Source organism: Corvus moneduloides, chromosome 16 (genome assembly GCF_009650955.1).
Source record: "Corvus moneduloides isolate bCorMon1 chromosome 16, bCorMon1.pri, whole genome shotgun sequence".
Taxonomy (NCBI): Eukaryota; Metazoa; Chordata; class Aves; order Passeriformes; family Corvidae; genus Corvus; species Corvus moneduloides.
In genome coordinates, this window is record NC_045491.1 from 10,921,044 (window position 1) to 10,941,632 (window position 20,589).

At 39.9% G+C, this 20,589-nt stretch overlaps 1 protein-coding gene across 1 annotated transcript; it reads left to right on the forward strand.

The window, feature by feature from the left end:
* The first annotated feature begins 1,367 nt into the window (after positions 1 to 1,367).
* On the forward strand, positions 1,368 to 18,812 carry ERCC4 (ERCC excision repair 4, endonuclease catalytic subunit). The gene is made up of 11 exons (XM_032126070.1): positions 1,368 to 1,570; positions 3,036 to 3,216; positions 5,995 to 6,190; positions 7,546 to 7,753; positions 8,832 to 9,012; positions 9,360 to 9,488; positions 10,067 to 10,177; positions 11,317 to 11,908; positions 12,623 to 12,715; positions 13,352 to 13,464; positions 14,523 to 18,812. The coding sequence occupies exons 1-11, from the start codon at positions 1,397 to 1,399 to the stop codon at positions 15,254 to 15,256; spliced, it is 2,712 nt and encodes a 903-aa protein (XP_031981961.1). The 5' UTR covers positions 1,368 to 1,396; the 3' UTR covers positions 15,257 to 18,812.
* Positions 18,813 to 20,589: the final 1,777 nt, after the last annotated feature.

Consider the following 20,589-nt stretch of genomic DNA (forward strand, 5'->3'; position numbering starts at 1 on the left):
ACAAAGACATGTATTGTAAATAATTTGCATTTTTCCTACGTTAATTTAAAATTTCCCATAGCATAATTCTGACCGTGTGGCAAATTTACAAAGAATGCTCTGTAAAGTGCCTCTTCATTAGCAGTGCTGACTGGAACAAGTGTGCAGTAGAGGAACACGTTGGCAGCCGTACACTTTATTTTCCCTCACTTAGAAAAACACCAAAGCCCAAAGGAACCCCCGCTGCAGCTGCCCACATGTGAAAGTGTGAAACAAAGAACTGAAAGTGATTATTTGAATATATTTGGCCGTTGATTCGATGCCCTGATAACGGCATTTTACCCAAAGAAGACGATATTGACAGAGATAACTGGAATCAGCACCCAGCACAAATAGAAGTGACGGGATCGTTTTGCAGAGGTCCCCAGAATGGAAGGAGCGGGCTGCGCGCTGCCCGTCTGCCCAACAGCCCCGCACACAAAGCTGGCAGCCTTCTCCTTCACTTCCCAGAGGGGGATTTTGACCCAGCAGAACCGGGACCATCCCGGGGGCTCTGAGCAACCTGGGCTAGAGGGAAGTGTCCCTGCCATGGCAGGGCGTGGCACTGGAAGATATGAAGGTCCTTTCCATCCCAAACCCTTTTGTGACTCCATGATGCTCGACTGAATTTCAGGGGAAGCCTGAGGAGTGTCCTGCATTTCCAGCTGTTTCTGAAAGCAGGTCTGAGGAGTTCCTCACCCCTCTGGGCACAAACAGCCTTTTCTGCACGGATCGGGGCGGGCACCAAGGAAACAGCGAGGTGCTGATGCCTCGTGTGAGGAATGCTCAGCAGAGTTTGGGTTTCGTGCTTAAGAAATGTAGGTACCCAGTAAAAAATAACCGAATCACAGGATACTCTGAGTAGGAAGGACCCACAAGAATCATCAATCCAGCTCCTGGCCCTGCACAGGACACCCCAACAATCCCACCCTGAGAGCGGCGTCCAAATGCTCCTGAAGATCTGCCAGCCTTGGGAGGGTGACCACTGCCCTGGGGAGCCTGTTCAGTGCCGACCCTATGGATGAAGAACCTTTTCCTAATATCTAACCCAAACCTCCCCTGGGAGAACGTCAGGCCATTCCCTCGGGTCATAATAAACACAAAATGATTGGAGAAGACCGGCTACTTCGCTTTACCGCACCACACCGCACGGGGAGAAGCGGAGGTTCAGCTGGCCGCAGCAGGAGCCCCTGTGTGGGATGCCGTCCCCCCCGCTGTGGTTTTCCATGGGTGGACATTTCCCTGTGGGACCCTCCTGTCCGCGCGCCTCGGGACCCTCGCGCGGGGGCGGGAAACCGCCCGGGCTGAAGGACCGCGCGCGCGGACCCGGCAGGGGGCGCTGTGGGGGCCCGCGCGCGTGCGCGGGAGCGGTGCCGTGATGGCGGCGCTGCTGGAGCACGAGAGCCAGATCTTCCTGGAGCTGTTCCACCGCGACGGGCTCGCCGTGTGCGCCCGCGGGCTCGGCATCGACCGCCTGCTGCTGCGCTTCCTGCGCCTCTACTGCGAGCCCGCCAGCCTCGTGCTCGTGCTCAACACCAGCCCCGCCGAGGAGGTACGGACAACTGCCAGCGCCCGCCCCTTCCCCTCCCGGCTGCTGCGAGCGCGTCCCGGGGGCGGCCGGCGGCTCTGTCGCTGCCCCGGCCAGCGGAGCGGCTCCCCGGGCTGGCGGGAGGGTGTGCGGACTCCGGTGAGGGCAGCGCGGGGGGCGGGCCGGGCTCTGTGCACAGGCCCCGGCGCAGAACCACTCAATGGGTCGGGTTGGTAGGGACCGCAGTGGCTCATCTGGTCCCACTTCCCTGCTCTGGCAGGGCCGTCCCAGAGCACACGGCACAAGACTGTGTCCAGATGGTTCTGAAATAGTTCCAGTGAGGGAAACTCCACGGCCTCCCTGGACAATCTGTCCCAGTGCTCGGTCAGTCATGGTGAAGAAGCTCTTCCTCGTGTTCCGGTGGAACTTCCTGGGCATCAGTTCCTGCCCGTTGCCTCCTGTCCCATCGCTGGGCCCTGCTCTGAGCCCTCCCTGCTCACACTGACAGACATTGGTCAGGTTCCCTCTCAGGCATCTCTTCTCGAGGCTGAACAGCTCCAGCTCCCTCAGCCTTTCCTCGCAAGAGAGAGGCTCCAGTTGCCTCACCCTCTTTGTCACCCTCTGCTCTAGCAGCTCCATGTCCCTTTGTCCTGAGGAGCCCAGAACCTGACCCAGCACTCCAGAACTGTCTCAGCAGGGCTGAGCAGAGGGGCAGGGTCATGTTCCTGACCTGCTGGCTCAGCGACGGCTCGTTGTCCATCCCCAGGTCCCGGGGAAGCTGTCAAACCATGCACATTTGGGATCATGGCAGTTGAATTTCTACTCCTGCAGCACGATGAAGTCCTAATAACACTAATGAGCTAAAACAAGTATATAACTTATAAGTAACCGGTGAGGAGAAACAGGTGAAACATGCTGATAGGTTTGTCCCTGCTTGTACAAAAAAAGGTTCTTTTTTCTCTGGAACCAGACAAATTTCCCACCATCAGGAAGGGGAGGTCTTTTTATAGCAACCATAGGTGAATAAAGATCACAGCTGTAGTTTATAAGATTAAGCTTGTTGTATATGATCTACCTGCTGTAGTCATCTAATGACAGGTGAGGGCACTAAAAGATGATCTTTTCCCAATTCTGTGTCCTTTAGGCAGTATTAAAATTGCATTTTCTCTGAAAACGAGCTATTGAAATATAAGAAAACGTAAGCTCCTTGAAGTGTCAGTTGCTCATTTTTATGTAAGTATTGTCTAGCTTTTCCTGACGATGTAGATTTTTAAATCACTCAGATGAGTGTGAAACTGAAGAAAGTATATCAAAAAAGAAAAAAATCATAATTCTGACTTCCTTTAGTATGTTATACTATCGTGTCTTTATTTGTTTTGGACAGCTCCACTCCTCAAAATTACCAGAGTATGTGTAATAAAGGTGCTTTTTGCATCCCTTTCCCTAGATACCACAATAATGTCTTGTGCTTTTATTGTATTTGGTTTAGGAGTATTTTATTGATCAGCTGAGGTCAGATGGAGTTGTTCATCTCCCTCGGCGCGTTACCAATGAAATTGCAAATAATACTCGATATGAGTTTTACACACAAGGAGGAGTCATCTTTGCAACAAGTCGGATCCTTGTAGTAGATTTCCTTACTGACAGAATTCCTGCCAATCTCATTACCGGTAAGAGCTTAATGAAATAAAGGTAAGAGTGTTCTGTTTGAAAATACACAAAGCTGAATTCTATATGAAGAGTTCTACTAACAGGTATTGAGGTTGAAGAGTTATTCTTTTTTTTTTTTTTTGCCCCCACCAAGACTGAGGTAAAAGGAGCAAATATGTAGTTCTTTCGTATTTTTAATTGGGTTTTTTTCTTTAAATTTGTTTGCCTTATTTAATCATACAGTTTAAAAAGGCTTTCAAAGAAGAATAATTGATTGCACTTGGTAAAATAGTGTCCTGTGGTCTTTTGGGCACTGGTCTATGATTAAAACTGATTTTAGATGTCATGCTTCATCAGCCACGCACACTACCTATTTTTCTGCATTAACAAATTACTCCTGATGACTTCTCATCAAAAAATACCTCACTAATCTTTGTATTGACACACTTGGACACTATGCAAATAGCGGTATTACAAAGTAATGCTGTTACTGTGATTGTAAAGATTTTAGGAATAGCTTGCAACCTTTTTTTGTTGTTATATAGAAGCTATACATGGAAGATGTGAGAGTTACCCTTTCCTTCTCATGTTCTGTTCCCCTTCTCCCCCAGCCACTCTTGTTTTTATGTTTCTGTCTAAGCTGGAAACATTGTTGCAGCCTGGAGATCTGAAAAAAGAGATAATCTGAGAGCCGGGGATATAAGAATATTTTACTCTTATCTAAGTGTTAACATCTTAGTGTTTAAACACAGCTGAATATTGTATGCTTAGAAGAATGTGAGTTTCTGCTTCAGAAGCTGTACCTCCTTCCTTTTAGTCCAGCTATAACAAGTTCCACTCTAAAACATTTAGAACAGTTTTATGCTGGAGTCAAAGAACACCAGATTTGTCAATTTTGGAATTTCTAAGTTCAAAAGAAGTGAATAGGTTTTCTGGGCAACCTGTGATAATTTCTCTTCTTCCCCTGAATCCTCCCTCTCTACCTTTCTACCCTACCAAAGAAGAAAATTTAAAAAAAACAAAAGAAAAAGATGAAAAGAAGAAATACACTGAAGTTTTAATACTGGTGCTGTCCTATAGTGCCACAGAGCTGTGACAGGTTTTGCATTGCCACCAGAGGTCGGTGTCAGAGCAGCTGCAGTCGACTGGTGGCTTCATTCCCAGCCTCCCAACACCTGGGTCCGTGTGCCTTGTCTGTGTGTGAGATTGTACAACAAAACCAGCAAAATCTTGTAGTAGTATTTCATGAGGAGATAAAAGCAAAAGCCTTTCTAGGTGGTAAAAATGTTTTTTGTAAAATCAGTGTGAATTAACATCTGATGAACTCATAAATCCAGCAAAATGAAGATAATAAATTATCACTGCAGTAAAGCAGAATTATTCCTGGTGGTTTTAGCTGACTAGAAATGATGTACCTGACAGCACAGTGAAACTGTTTCATATTGGTGTAATGAAAAGTGGCAAGTTGTTTCTACCAAGGCTTACAAAGCAGGTATGAACTCACTTCATAATCAGATATATATTGACTAAAAGCAGGAAAGTATTACAATAAACACAGTCTTACTGACCTCTTACAAATTGTGTTTCCTGTCATGTCCATGTGGAGTCACATTTTGATAAACTGGAAGTTGTTCAGAGATGGCTATGATTGTTACTGTGTACTGAAAAATTTGCTTCATAGGACAGGTCTAACAATATCTAGATAGTAAAATACCTTATAGTGGATTATTTCATGACTTAATCATGAATGGCAAGCAGTTATATGGAAGTCTTTTTTTCTGAATGTTTTTTCATTTAGCAAGCAAAGGCATGGTGCTGAGTTGAGGAGGCTTGTTACAGAAATTAAATGCTTTGTAAGTTTGTCAGGCACAAGGTAAAACCTGTGATGTTTGATGTCCTTTGCTTCCATTTTAGAAAGGCATTTGTGATTCCACTGGAAACTGTGAACAGATACCACACAGGCCTCACTTCAGGAGGGGGAGAGGGAAAATAATGGAATGTGCTGTTTAACATGATTAAGCATGAGGAAAAAACAAGCCTTGGTTTAGCAGGTCTTGACTGACTGAACTGTGAACTCCAGAAGTGTTTGCTTCAAACATGTAATTAAATTAAACTGTTGGATTTCTCTTTTTTAATATGTGCTTGATAGATCTTTTATTCCTGCTACACCCATAGCCATGAAAAAAACTGCTTGTGTACTCATACATTTGATAATACTTGCTGTCCTTAAGTGTGAATATGACTGTCAGATGGGAGAGAAAAGCAAAATAAATGTTTTCAGAAGCTTTTTGATTATGTAAACACTTGAACTGTTACCAATGAAAGTTACTTGACAAGTCTGTAGTTCCAGAATTTCTCTTAACAAAAGAATTCAACTATCACAGCCTCAAACATATCAAACTTTCTTTGTTGTAACAGTGTGTTATTTCATGCATTTGCTTTTCCTGCTTTTAAAAGGCTCAAGTTCAAGTTACGCCTCAGGAATAAAGAATTTTCTGATTTTCTGAGCTGGTAAATCCTGCCACTCATGCACAAGCTTTTTTTTTTTTTTTTTTTTTTTTTTAAAGGTGCATTATTAACCTAGTTCTGTTATTTGGCAATTTCATGGTACTGAAACTGAGGAATCACTCATTTCAGCCCCAGAAAGTTTGTTTAACCCTCATTTTAGAAGACTTAAATTCTTAAATTCCTGTAATTAAAAGAACAGTAGAAGAATAAGACAGTTATGAGGAAAAATCTGAACAAACCTGTACGTTTCCGTGCTTTTTTTTAACTTGACTTTTTTTTTGTTTTCCCAGGCATTTTGGTGTACAAAGCACACAGAATCATTGAGTCCTGTCAGGAAGCGTTTATCTTGCGACTTTACCGCCAGAAGAACAAGCAAGGCTTTATTAAAGCTTTTACAGATAATGCAGTTGCATTTAACACTGGCTTTTGTCATGTGGAAAGAGTGATGAAAAATCTTTTTGTCGGGAAGCTTTATCTGTGGCCAAGGTGAGGCACTTCTTTACTTCACTGGAGAGTTAAACTTAGAGGAAAGATGAAGGATTTTACAGCGGGTTCCTAAGAAAACAAGGTCTATGCAGTCACACTGCTGATCTGTGTTCCCTCCTGTATTCCCAAACAAAAGTTTTTCAGTTTTTGACAGAGGTGGTGTTGACGATACTGAATTTCTGAACTATGTCTATAAAATAGACTCAAATTAACTCTATTAAGGAGATGAACCTTATGGTAGAGCTGTTCTTTTAGTCAACAGAAATCATAGCAAAAAGTGACATTCTTAATAGTTTGAGAAAAGTTTCTCTTACTAAACAAGAGTATTTAAGCCATGAATTGACAGGAAAACAATCTTTCAGTTCTGCCATTCATGGAGGTGTTTCTTTCCAGCTGTGGTGAAACTCCCTGCATCTCTTTCTACATGTCAGATTTTTTTAATCTTTAATACACGTGTGTTGTGTATGAAGAATATTTCTTGATGACTGTTAAAAAACAAATTGCCAAGATGTGGTATGCACTGAGTCTTCAGGAGCAGATCCACAAATGGACCTTGACACTCTTTGATGACCCAGTCAGTGCTCTTGCACTGAGCAGGAGCTCTGCCCATTTGTTCCATTAGTCCAAGCTGGAGTGTGTTTCACTCCATCTTAATGAACTGTTCCTCTGCATTGGAAATTCCTTAACAGTCTGTCTTTCAGTATCCCAGGGCAGTAGAAGTGGACATACTTAGGGTAGGAAAGGTTGAGTAGAAGCTCTCTAGATTTCCTTCCTTGACTCCCATGAAAAGACCTGGGGCTGCAGCATGCAGTAAGGGAAATGTCCATGGAGTTCCAGAGGTCAGCAGCCATCGGGTTGCCTGAGCCTCATCCTGCCAGGAACAATCAGCTGGCGTCTCTGGACCTGTGCAGCCAGAGTGGCTCAAGGACAGGGTTCCAAAAGGGACCTGCTGGTTATCATTGCAAGCTGGGAACATCACAGGATCTGCTGGTGCCACCATGGGATTTCAGAGAATTCATGAACCCCTTCTAGTTTCTCTCTTACAAGATTTTTTTGGCTTATTTTAATATTTGCTGTATGTGATGATGATGCAGAATCCAGTGCAGTAATTTTCCATGGATCATCCACCAGCACTATAGGCTCACATGACTAGAATGACTACAGTCATAATTGTGGAACAGATGGTTTTCTGAGGCTGTTCGTAAGATTGCAGTCTTCACATCAGTACAAACTTATTTTGGAATTAACTAACTTGCTAACATTTAAACCAATTGTAATTGTAGTTTATACAAACTTTTGAGTAATTCTAAGTCAAAACTATCCAAGTAAATCTTAAGAAGCTTTTTTTCTCTTAGATTTCATATAGCAGTGCACTCATTTTTAGAGAAGCATAAACCTGAAGTGGTGGAAATACACGTGGCAATGACCCCTGCTATGCTTGCTATCCAGACTGCAATCCTGGACATTCTGAACGCATGTCTGAGGGAACTCAAACGTTATAATCCAGCTCTTGAAGTAGAAGATCTATCATTAGAGAATGCTATTGCTAAACCTTTTGACAAGGTAACCATTTTGATTGTTCTGCAGTGTATAACTAACAGGATGTAGATCTCTGAAGTGCCTGCCACTTTTTCTGCAAACAGAAATGTTATTTGCAAAATAAATAACCAGCAGCAGCTGAGTATTCTCCCATGACATGTTTGTTACTGGTACAAGGGGACGTAATGGTGATGTGACAGTTGCCGGTAGGGTATGTATTGGTATTGTTGTTCTTCCTTCATTTCTGAAATCCCAACAGTAAAAATATCCGAATTCATGGTTATAATAATAATTGTGGCTGCTGTTATTAAAAAGACAGCTGCAGCTTCAGCTCAGAATACTTTGGAGATACATATCAGTTATTGCCACACACATACTTCCCTTTTCCTTTTTAATTTCTTGCCTGTGTTTTTTATTTTTTCTAGTAGGAGAAGCACTGTATATAATAGACAATATGCACATGCATGTATCTGCTGTATCTTTAATCATTATATATGTCAGTAACTGTGTGGTGTTTGTTATTTTTGGCAGATCTGCAATCTTTGGCAAACAGGCTTTCTTTAGGGTGAAATCAATAGTCACAGTGCAACACAGTTATTGGTTAACTGTGATGTAATCTGGATGGAAGGCCTTCTGTACTTTAAATATTTGAAGATTTTTTCTTGAGCTCTATAAGTTGTACATCTTCATGGTACCCGTCTTATTTTGGAAACTAAATGACATTAGAATGGTTTTTGCTCTACCTAAGTAAAGGACACTGGATACTAAATACAACAGGCCAGTACCAGTAAAATAAGGGTGGTTTTTAAATTTAACCAGTATTTTATTATGAGATAGAAAGGAAAAAATTTACTGAAAGCATTAAATTGTATACATCTGCTAATTGCTGAAATGTTTTTCATAAAGACATCTATATTACATTAGCTTTGCTAAAATACGGTAACTTATATCAAAACAAGTATCTCACCAGCACATCTTTATATTTTTTTAACCAGTACCATCCCCTGTAAAATAAGAGAAAAAGTGCATTTTCAGCTTGGTTAGAAGCTATAATACAATAATGTATGTTTGACACTCCGAACTTTCCAATTTATATTTCCAGACAATACGTCACTATTTAGATCCTCTCTGGCATCAGCTTGGAGCTAAGACAAAGTCTTTGGTCCAGGATTTGAAGATCCTCCGTACTTTGCTACTGTATCTAACCCAGTATGATTGTGTCACTTTCCTTAATCTCCTGGAGTCACTGAAAGCAAGTGAAAAAGCTTTTGGTGAGAATTCAGGTAAACAGAATAACCACACAAGTTAATGCATGAAGCAGTGCAGTGTTGATGTTTTTAATTAACATTCCCAAACATATGAAGGTATCTAATTGGGTTTTACATAACCAGCCATAAGGACGTAGGTTTTTATTGACAGATAATTCTTTCATCTTCCCACTTAACTGCTGTTACTTAACAGTGTGAGATTTGCATCACATTTCTGTCTTTTATTAAGCTGGTAATTGCACAGCAAGCAGGTAGGGCAGGTATTCCAGCTTAGAGATCTGGGGCTTTTACTGCAAAGGGTTGAAACACATACACATTGCAGATGTCAAACTACTACTGCTTCCTTCTCATTTCCTCTCCAGGCTGGCTATTCCTTGACTCCAGTACTTCAATGTTTGTGAATGCTCGAGCTCGAGTTTATCGCACTGCAGATGAGAAACTGAATCAGAAAGGCAAATGCTCTGAAAAACGTGATGTAAAAAAGGAAAATGGTACTGATCATTCCTAATTTTAAGTTTGAGAGTGTCACACAATTCCAAGTGCTTTGCATATTATTACTTGTGCTCTGGTTCCCTGCATGAACTTCCACAGCTCAGGATCTCAGTCTGTTAGCTGGGATTAACTGAGACATAATCTTAGTTCCAAAAGCATATAATAAACAACATGGAAGAGTCAGGAAGAAGTAGGGGATTCTCCTAAGCTTGCTCAGCTGATCACTGGGAGAGCTTTTGTGGAATTTTTCTTGCCTTACATTGGTGTTTAGCTTCATCTTTATTATCTTATGTAAAAGAGTAGGAGGCTGTGGTTGCTTTTATTAAAAAATATATTCAGGAGTTTCAGAATTGAAGAATGAGTGAATATTTCAGCTTTTTGCTTCACAAAAGCACTTATCTCCATTTTTAAATTTAAGAGTGTTCTCCATCTCATTAGCATAACAAGTTGCATATGTAGGCTGTTGAATATCATATTTGCCAACAAGCATCGCACTATTGACATCTTACCACTGATTTAAAGTCTAAAGGATATTTTGGCTGCAAGAACTGCTATGTTCAATCTTACTTTGTTTCAGAACTGAAAAGGGAATTGGTTCTAGAAAGTAACCCCAAATGGGAAGCTTTGAGAGAAGTACTGAAAGAGATTGAAAATGAGAATAAGAACAGTGACAACCTTGGTGGTCCAGGTGAGAGAATACTAAATGATGTAAGCTTTCACAGTGCTTCTACTGGTTTGTACTTGTACTTGATCTTGGAGAGAAGGAACTAATTCTTTTCTGTAGTTTTATCAAAGAGCTAGTTTAAATTTAGTAATTTGTGGCCTTAAGATGAGGGACTTAAGTACATTATGTACATAAACTATGTAAAATATAAACTCTTATTAGGTCTTTCTCTAAAAGAGAAATGCTGTTTGTTCCTGCAATGCAATACTTTTTAAAAAAGAACCTACATTATTCTGAAAAAATATTTTAAGTTACATTTCAGTATTGTACTGACACCTTAGTTCCAAGCCAAATACAGCTGATGTGGAAATTTGTAATAAAGGTACCATTCATTCATTTCTTAAGTTTGGGTTCAAAACAAAAATAGGGGTTCTGCCTTATGCCCTTTCTAACTTGCACATTCTTCTCATGCACCTGAAAATTTGCTTCTCATGAGTTGCATATAAATGAGGTAGAGATTAGGAGGAAGGGAAGAGAGTCTTAACTGCTTTGCTGCCTTTCCTATTTTAGGGCTTTTCATTCCCTTAAAATTTAGCAAGTTTTATTTTAGGAAATAGTAAGGGTAAAAAAGTGCTCTTTTCTCCCACCCACTGTGTTCTGACTCTGGTTAAGAACTGTCTCTCTCACCTAGTGTTGTAGGAGTTTATCTGAGTCAGCTCGTGGAGAATTGTTATTCACAAATGTCAATAATACTGTGTGGAACATGTTTTGTAGACTCTCTAACGCAGCTGACAAATTAGAGTGGTCTAAATTAAGTTCTCTCTTATTCCACATCTTAAAAAATGAATAGTTGTTCGAATATGTTTCAACACACACTGTATCTGCCTCATTTCCAATGGTCAGAAGGAAAACTTTACAGATTTAGATATTGTAAGAATAAGGAATGCTGAACTTCCACTATTCTTCTCTGATCTTATTTGGTACAAAAAGCCATGCAATTTAGATTCTCTCAAAGTCCAGAGCAACTGTGGCAGCCGAATGTCAAGGCATTTGGCAGGCATAATGCTTGGATCAGGGCAACCCACTGGCTTGGGAGGTGCTTGTAGCTGGATAAGAAGCACAGCACTACAGGCTGTAAACATGGTATTGTTTCTTGACTGCAGGGCAAGTGCTCATTTGTGCCAGCGATGATCGAGCCTGTGCACAGCTCAGGGAGTATATTATTGCTGGAGCAGAAGCTTTTTTAACAAGACTGTATAACAAAACCTTCGGAAAGGAGGAGAAAGCTGGAGAAGTGTGGATTAAGGACAGAAAAGCCATCAAGTCCAAAGGAAATGCCAAACCTGACACAGGGCCTCAAGCCAAGAAAGCCAAACTCACAGCTTCTTCAAAACAAAATAAACACAAGAAGCAGCAAGACCGGACTATAATTGAAATGATAGGGAAAACGGAGGAGGAAAAGAGAGAGGAGGTTGAGGTGGAAGACAACCAAGAATTAAGTAGTAGCCAAGAAGCCAACACTGAAGAGACCATTCCTGAAGATTTTGATGTGAACTTGCCCTCAGATTGTTACTATGGGATTTTCAAGGACCCACTGACGATTATCCACCCGCTGCAGGGGTGTGGGGATCCCTACGCGCTCACTCGGGTGCTGCACGAAGTAGAACCCAGATATGTTGTGTTATATGATGCAGAACTCACTTTTGTTCGGCAGCTGGAAATCTACAAGGCAAGCAGGCCTGGAAAGCCTTTGAGGCAAGTTGACTTGGCCAGGGCAATTCCAGTCTGAAAAAAAAATTTAAAAGTGCACTGCCAGCAGTCAGTGCAGAGCATGCTGCTGTTCATTTTCATTAGATACCTTTTAGTTCCTATTTAGCCCTGAAGTTTAAACAAAAGCATAACATCTGGTGTAACCAAAAGATAATTTTTACTTTCCAGCAGGTATTCAGTCCCTTAACAGCAGAAGCATATCTGCTAAAAAAAAAACCAATTCCAAGACCTCTGCTTCGATGATTTTAGTGGCAGTAAATCATTTTGAGGTGGTGTAGTCTCATTTTAAACCATCTCTGAAGATAGGATTTTTAAACAAAAGGATTCATTTTGGGTTTAATTCATTTTCACATTCCTGATGTTCATCATGCTGAAGACCAGTAATTCAGAAACTGTAACAGAAAAACAAGTAAAGGAAAACACAATAAAGAAAACGAGTATTTGCAGTTATAGCATTTGCTGACCGAAAGATCAACACATTGGGTATATGTATTTAATATGCCTGGAAATTGCAAAACTCAGTTTTATAAATAAATGTCACATACTAATTAAAAATACAGAAAACTTAAAATTTAATATACTATTAACTAACTTGTCAGGCATTTACTGCTACTAATCTTAAATTTATTGGTTGTGGATTTTTTAACTTAACACAAAGTTTCGTGACCTCTTTTCTTTTTTTCTCTTTTATACCTACAGAGTTTATTTCCTCATATATGGGGGCTCCACGGAAGAGCAGCGCTACCTCACAGCTCTGAGGAAGGAGAAGGAGGCCTTTGAGAAACTTATTCGGTAACACAATTCGTTTAACTGCCTTTATAATTAGTGTTTCATGTAATTCCTCAATATGCTGACATTTTAAATAGAGTGAAGTTCTTAACTGTGTGAAGGCTTTAAATAAACTTTTAATTCAATTCTTTTTTGTATATAAAGAGTACTTTCCTATTGAGAATCACCAGAAAGTCAAAACCTTCCTTTTCAAAGCACCTGGTGTTTTGTTTAATAATTTTAGCAGGATTCAATATTAACTTAAAGGCTAAACAGCATCACTTGGATTTTTTCTTAATTGTCTGTGGAGTTCAGTTGCGTAATTGTGTTTTTGCAGGTAACATTTCTTGTAAGATAATTTCTGAAGCTTTTATAACCTAAGTCAATTGGGGAAACAAAACAATTTCTATTTCCTTAGACTGTATAAGACAGTGTTTTTACTGACAGTGCCTTCTCAGTGGGTTACAGTGCTATTACTAGTCATTAGTTCCTTCATAAAAGGAAAAACCTAGTAAAATCTAGTAAATTGCATTTCTGATTGGATTTGCATTTAGTATTAAGCTATATATAATGGTACATCTGGATGGGTACTGAAGTATTTCAGTCTCCTTTACTCCTACATTTGCAGTTTTTATTGTGTGTTTGTTTGTGGTTCCTTAGAGAGAAGGCCAGCATGGTTGTTCCTGAAGAAAGAGAAGGACGAGATGAAACAAACATAGACCTCCTCAGAGACGCTAGACCTGCCTCTGTCTCTGCTGACACACGCAAAGCAGGTGAGCAGGTCCTACGTCAGGTTTCCAGCCCAGAGCTTTCCAAAAGTCCCAGAACTATTGCACTTTAAATCCCTCTCAAAGCACCTGGGGCAGACACATGTCATACATTGGCTCTGCAGTCTTCATGCTAAAGAAACATTATTTCCCAGTGACAACAAACTGTGGTTTCCTTTGAAAATACAGCTTATTGAAGTATTTGACCATTAAGGCAGATACCATTTGGATTGTTTCTAGGTAGATTGTTGGTTATGAGACTGTCTTGTGCTGCTTGTAGGAAGAGAAATTAAAACATGGAAACTGAGGTCTACAGATGGTCAAAGAAAGCGTTGTCCTTGAGCTAGTAAATGTTGGGGACTTTTCATCTTGGCCAAACATGCTGCCTGGGTAAACAACTGCACATTGTGGGTTTGATCACTTTCTTTGCAATAAAGCATCCTTTTTCTTTTGTTGCAATTCTAACCACATTTTTGTTGTTTTCCTGTGACGTGTGTACTGTGCCTCTGCCTGTTTTTCTTTGCTGTCATTTCTGTAATCCTGCTCTCCTTTACCATATGCTCTCTAATCTTTGCTATTCCATCTTTTGTGGCCTCAGTGCTGCAGTCTCTTTATGTGTCCTTCTGCAGATCTGTAGAGGCCAACACATAATTCCTTTAATAAAGAACTGTATTTCTGTGGGAAACAGCTGCAAATAAAAAGGATCAGCTTCATTATCTTGTTTTGCAGGCAGCCTTTTAAAGATTTCTCTGATTCATTTAAATAATTTTCATCTACGGCTTAATGTATTTCATTGTCACCTATACAAAGCTTACAGCAAGTAGCATGGTAGTTCTATTAAGCTGCAGAGCATGCCCCATAAACTACAGTATATAATTAGGCAAGTCATTTTTCTCTATAACAGTTAAAAATTAAACGAAGTCTGGATTTATTGTAGTGCTGAATTTGAGGTATAACTTAAGATGAGAAGTCCATCCATTGCAGAAGCCTTGGCAGCACACAGGAAAAAAACTGGAGCAGGAGGTGCCAAGTATGGGGATAACTGTGTTTATTTTGCTCTGTAGGTGGACAGGAACAGAAGGGTGTTCAGCAAACCGTAATCGTGGATATGCGGGAATTCCGTAGTGAGCTTCCATCACTGATCCATCGCCGTGGGATCGACATTGAGCCTGTGACTTTGGAAGTTGGGGATTATATTCTAACTCCTGACATCTGCGTGGAGCGGAAGAGTATCAGCGATCTGATTGGTTCCTTAAACAACGGCAGGCTGTATGCACAGTGCGTTTCCATGTGCCGCTACTACAAGCGGCCAGTTCTCCTCATTGAATTTGATCCTAACAAATCCTTCTCCTTGATCCCACGAGGCTCTTTACAGCCGGAAATTTCCAGCAATGATGTTACTTCTAAACTAACCCTTCTTACACTGCACTTCCCAAAGTTACGAATCCTGTGGTGTCCCTCTCCCCACACTACTGCTGAACTGTTTGAAGAGTTGAAACAAAACCAACCCCAACCCGATGCAGAAACAGCGATGGCTGTCACCGCAGATTCCGAAATTCTCCCTGAGTCAGACAAGTACAACCCTGGGCCTCAGGACTTCCTGTTAAAAATGCCAGGGGTTAATGCAAAAAACTGCCGTGCCCTAATGACCCACGTTAAAAGCATTGCAGAGCTGGTGACACTGTCCAAGGACGAGCTCTCCAAGATTTTGGGTAATGCTGCCAATGCTACACAACTCTTTGACTTTATTCACCTGACCTATGCAGAGGCACTAGCGAAAGGAAAAAGCAAAAGATGACTCATGAGATTGTTCAATACAGAGCACAGATAAGCTTTTCTGGCACAGTACTTTGGCAAATACATGAAATATTTTAATAAATGCCCCCTCTAAGATAACCAGCTGTTTCTTGCTAATGCTGTTCCATCAGTTTTAACATGTGAGTTAATTATTACTGAAGGCAAGTTTCAAGAGGAAAAAATATTTTTAATAGAGAAATGTGAATTATTTTTATTCTTTTTAAAGCACTTTAACCAGTTCTATAACACCACTGAATTAACGGAATGAAGTTTTTCACCAAGACCATAAGAATTAAGTGCTAAGATTAACTGATAAAGGTGTTTTCTTGTGAAAGTTATGATGTCTTGTTCAAGCTAAAAATGTGCTGTGTTCTGATTAGTCTGTGTGACCTGCTGCATGATACAACACTGCTTTTGCTATTTTTAATGTCTCAAGCTCTGGCCACTTCCAGTTTTCGATTGACAGTGATGGAGCTATTTGAAACACATCGTGGTCTTTACTCAGGAGTTTGTTTACAATATACTTGGGCTGAATCCTGAGTTTTAGAGCATGACCATAAGCCTTTGTCACATTAAAATACATTCTTATGCTATGCTCTACATTATGCTTGCTTACCTTACTGCCCATTATACTTTTTGCCATTCCAAAGCCAGTACAGCTCAGTGTTGCTAAATTTTGCAAAGTGCTTTCCTTTGGTCTGACTGGATAGAGATTCTGTGGTGCCACAATGCAACTTAATTTTGAGTGTGCCTTACTTATACTTTTAAGAGGCTTTGTTTTTTTACTCAGTTTTGATAGCTCTTTCACATCTTTCACTGGAAAGTGAAAAATCTGGGCATACCATTGGCACTGTTCCTTTATACCAAAGAATATTTCCTTTTGTAAAATGCAGTAGTTTTCTAAGCAAGGTTTTCCAAAGGTGTTGAAAGTTCCTCCAGTATTGGCTTCTTTTGTGTCCTATTGCACTTGCATTTTTGTGTCTCAAATCAACTGTCTGTCAATAAACTCAGTAAAGCCAGTGTCACGTAGAAGATAATATTTGTAGCATTTTGTGTGGCAAAAAGAGGGAGAAGTTTGTGAATGTGTGTATTGTTAAATTATATATTCTACATCGAACTTTGATACAACTGTGTAACAAACTGCCATTGCCAACAAAAGGGTTGGTCCAGTGTCATTCCATGCTAATGTATTTACATTTGCTATTTACAAAACCTTTATCTGTGACTTGCACATGTATTTGTACAATTCTAATGGGAACAACTGATCAAAAGTATCTCCTTCATGAAAGGAGAAAATATTTTTTGTGTCCAGTTTTGGTAAAAACTGTACTGTGCACTTTCAGGTATAATGTTTATTGTGCATTTTAAGTGTGAATTATGAATTGTTAACTTTATTCTATGGCAGAGCCGTGACAAATTTCCAAGGGAACATTTTGCTGCAGATGCAAATTTTAGTATTAAATACACCCATAATGAAATTGAAATTTGTTATTTATCTTGTTTTTCATTTGGCTGTATTGATATAGGAACATCTTTCTTTTTAGTGTGTGGTTTACAATCCAGATCGTAGGGTTTCTATTGCCCTAGATTCTAATTTATGTAATATGAAAAGAAGTTTTTCCATGAGACTTTTGCTTATTCAAACTAATGTTCGCAGATATGCTTAGGGTTGAGAATGCCTGCAACGTGGTGCTAAGAGAACTGAAAATCAGAGTAAGATCATAACTGTCCTGAGTGCATGGCCTGTAGAGCCTGATTCAGAAAAGGGGAGCTGACCAGCCTTTGAGAACAAACATTGTGCAGTTGCATCATTAGGGTGTTCCATGAACTGTGGGTCTGGGGTTTTTCACAGATGCTGCCTCAGCTCTGTCAGTAAGGTTTGGGGTTTTTGCATTGATGTGTATGGGGTGAAAATGAAGGGTATAGTAAGAGGTGATAAAGTTGTAACTTTGTATTGTGTGCTAGGTCAAAGTTAAATAATGCAATTAAATAATTATTTGCTAAATATTTGGATGAAATTGCCTTTTGCTTATATGTGTGGAATTTTTGTAAAGCATTTCCTTTTGCTTTCTCTATGCAGGATTTGCCTTTTTCTCTGAAACAGCCACAAGTAACATTGTTGCATGTTATTATTGCTCCTGTACTTTGGCATTTCACTGTATTAGGTTCGATTGCCAGTTGGAGCTGTGTCCTCCTGGGACAGCAGGTATGGATTGTTCTCCCAGGTGGAAGAGGTCCTGTGTCCTGAAACCACTTCTCCCTGAAATACCCAAGCCAAAGGCTCTTCTTGAACGCAATCACAACACAAAGTTGGGTGAACAATGAAAATCCTGGCTTTGGGGTGTTCTTTAGCTCTCTTTCATCAACAGTCATGGAATCTTGTCATTGCTGATGTTTTAAATTCATGCTTTTTTTATTTTAAAAAGTAAACACAAACACCCCCTGCCTTCACTTTGGGAGTGTCTCAGCTTCTTCCTTATCCCAAACCAAGACTTCACATTGCCAGGTCCCTCAATAGCTGAAGCCCCGCTGTGTGGGGTTCACATGCTATAGAGAAATTGCCAAGTTGCTCCTTTCTGCAGCTTCTTGGCTTTGATCACACAAGAGTTCTTCTAGAATAACCACATAACCTCTTAGGAGTAAATGCAGCTAATATTAGCAAATATATTTAGCACAGGATAGATGAAGCTGTAGTCCCTGTGTTTAAGTTACCTGGATACTATTCCTGCTCGTGAGGACACTTGCAGTTCCGAGCTACAGCTGAAAAAGGAGGCTTTGCCGGCAGTATTGTCACTGTGCAGTCCCTAACCAGAGCAAACTTTACCTGCAAAATTACTTCTGCATGAGCATGTAAAGTAGGGCTTTTTTGGTAGCAGTTAGATTGATTGCTTTCAAAATTTAAATGTAAGCTAGTTGACCAGAAATCCACACAGTTTATAAAATATGTAGCTATGCTGTTAAAAACAGTGACTCTTTTGGGAAGTGGAAAAGTTTAAGTGTGAGGATTGTTGTGATTGTGATTTCTCATTTGCAGAGTGATAGTACAACCACAAATAACTTCATTTTTAAGAATTAAAATATTTGTCTCTAAAGCTTTCCTTAGTCAGGATTCCAATTCCAACTGCAGAATAGAATCCAAAACCAAACATCTGCCAAAAAATAATTATTAAATGGATACATTACTTACATGCCAAACAGCATTAAGAATGTAACTGTGGGTCATTAAAGAAACTTGTCCTGTTTCCAGTATTTCAGGCTCCATGAGCTGCATTTACAATCCTTTCATAAGGACCATTTTAGGATAAAATTCTCCTTAGCCCTTACTCAAAGGTAACCTAAATTAAATTAAATTCATATTCAGTTGATCTGTTTTGTAAAATACGTGATTTTAAGAAATGCAAGTAGGGTCAGAAACCAAAAAGTTCAGAAACCATTGCTCCAGCATTTTGTAATACTTTGTCATTATAACTTATTTCATATGTTCACTCTTCATGTAATAGCAAGAATTTTGGATATTTGCAGAATTAAACTAAGAATAAACCCTTTTATGTGCTTCATATGAAGTCTTTAATATCTTGTTAACTGTTAGGTACCTTCTTGCATTGAAAATACACTTACCAATAGTATTTGCACTTTCTTAATTTGCATGTTTTGATAAGGTTGTACAAGGAAATATTCAAGTGTTTTAAAGTTTCGGTGCCATTTTTTATTTTGAGTACAAAATGTTAGGAGTTCATCTCCCAGACTTTTCAATACAAATAGGCTGGCCATTTTTTCATTTGAATTTTGATCTAGACTTTGAAAGCTTCTCCTCAATAATTTAGAAAGAAGAAATATCCTCAGTCACAATCTTGAAAATGGGGAAGAACTGTTCAGTAGCTTGGTTAGCCAATACTTAGCTTAGAGGTGAATTCTTACTGAAGTTAGTGAGAGTAACCAGGGCTGCTACGCTGCTATGGTGATTTGTTGTCTAAACAGAACATGTTGCTGCAATATATCAAAATAGGCCTGTGTATGTACTAATTTTAGTGTCTTTTTTTAAAAAACATGGCAAAATTACCTTAATCCACAACTGCTATAAGACAGCCTTCCTAGGAATATTAAATCAGGGCTAAACAGATACCATTTTCTCAGCTTGCGTTTTACCCCAGTTCTGTCTGTGAGAGCTTCCCTCTATAAATAAAAGCATAGTTTTCATTTCTAGGGTCCTCTGTTCCTCAGTGTTACTTCTTTTTTCTTTCATCTTGATCATCTCCTATCAAAGAGAAGGAGCTCAGAGTTATTAAACAGCTGGCATTGTTTCCAAGCTGGTATTATTAGTCAGCAGTGCAAACTTGTTCTTGGACTCTCAGCTTCTTCCTCAGCTCTCAGAATGGCACTTAGACGATTCTCATTTTTATTCTTTTTTGTTTGTGAAAACACAGCAGCTACGTGGCAAAAGTTTTTGGAACTGACTTGCCTTTTTTACTGTAACCTTTCTCGGGTAAGTTCAGATCACAATCAATAGTCAAAAAACCACACATAAGTCTTCCTGTTTATGAGATGCTAAGGTTTACCATGAGCTAGGTCCAAAGAAAACTACATACAGTTTCAGAAACTGTTGAGGTGGGACTACTGAGTAAAGGATTTTAGCCAGGAGCCAGAGAGTAAGTTTATAATTTTGAGGGTAGAATTTTCAGAATCACTACTAAATCGACCATATATGTACAATAAATTTATTAAGGGTTTTATTTTAAAATCACCATTCATATCTTTAGCTTCACTTTGATAAATAGTTCAATGAATTCAAATTTCATCCCCCTGAACTCAGAAAACTTGGAACTTTACATAATTGAATTAGCAAGAAGAGAAACAAATTCCCACCTATAAATCCAGTGCAATAGCTCTGGTTTCTCTCTCCTTAGTGGCTATTACCTGTTGTCCACAGAAATATGCTAACCTTCAAATTTCAAGCACATAAAAAACCATCTCCGAAGTGATTCAAAGCTCAGGAGTTTTCCCAGTGAAATTGGCACATGAAGCCTAAACTTGACAAGGCTGCATTTCAGCTCCCCTAAAAATAGGCAGCATAGTTCTAATTTGAGCTTTTTGCATAGAGCCCTGCAGTTCCATGAGGATACACAGCGGGACACGTGCATTATCCCTCCTCTGAACATCCTCTTCAGTGAATGCAATGTCCCAGCAATGTCCCAGCTGTGCAGCTGTGTAGTGGAGATCCGTGTGTCCTATACTCACAGCATCATTTAGCACTGAATTAAGTAACACCTTACAGTTTCTTCATCACTTTTTTGTTGTGAAAATGTAAATTCTTGTGAATTTACATTATTCTCAGAT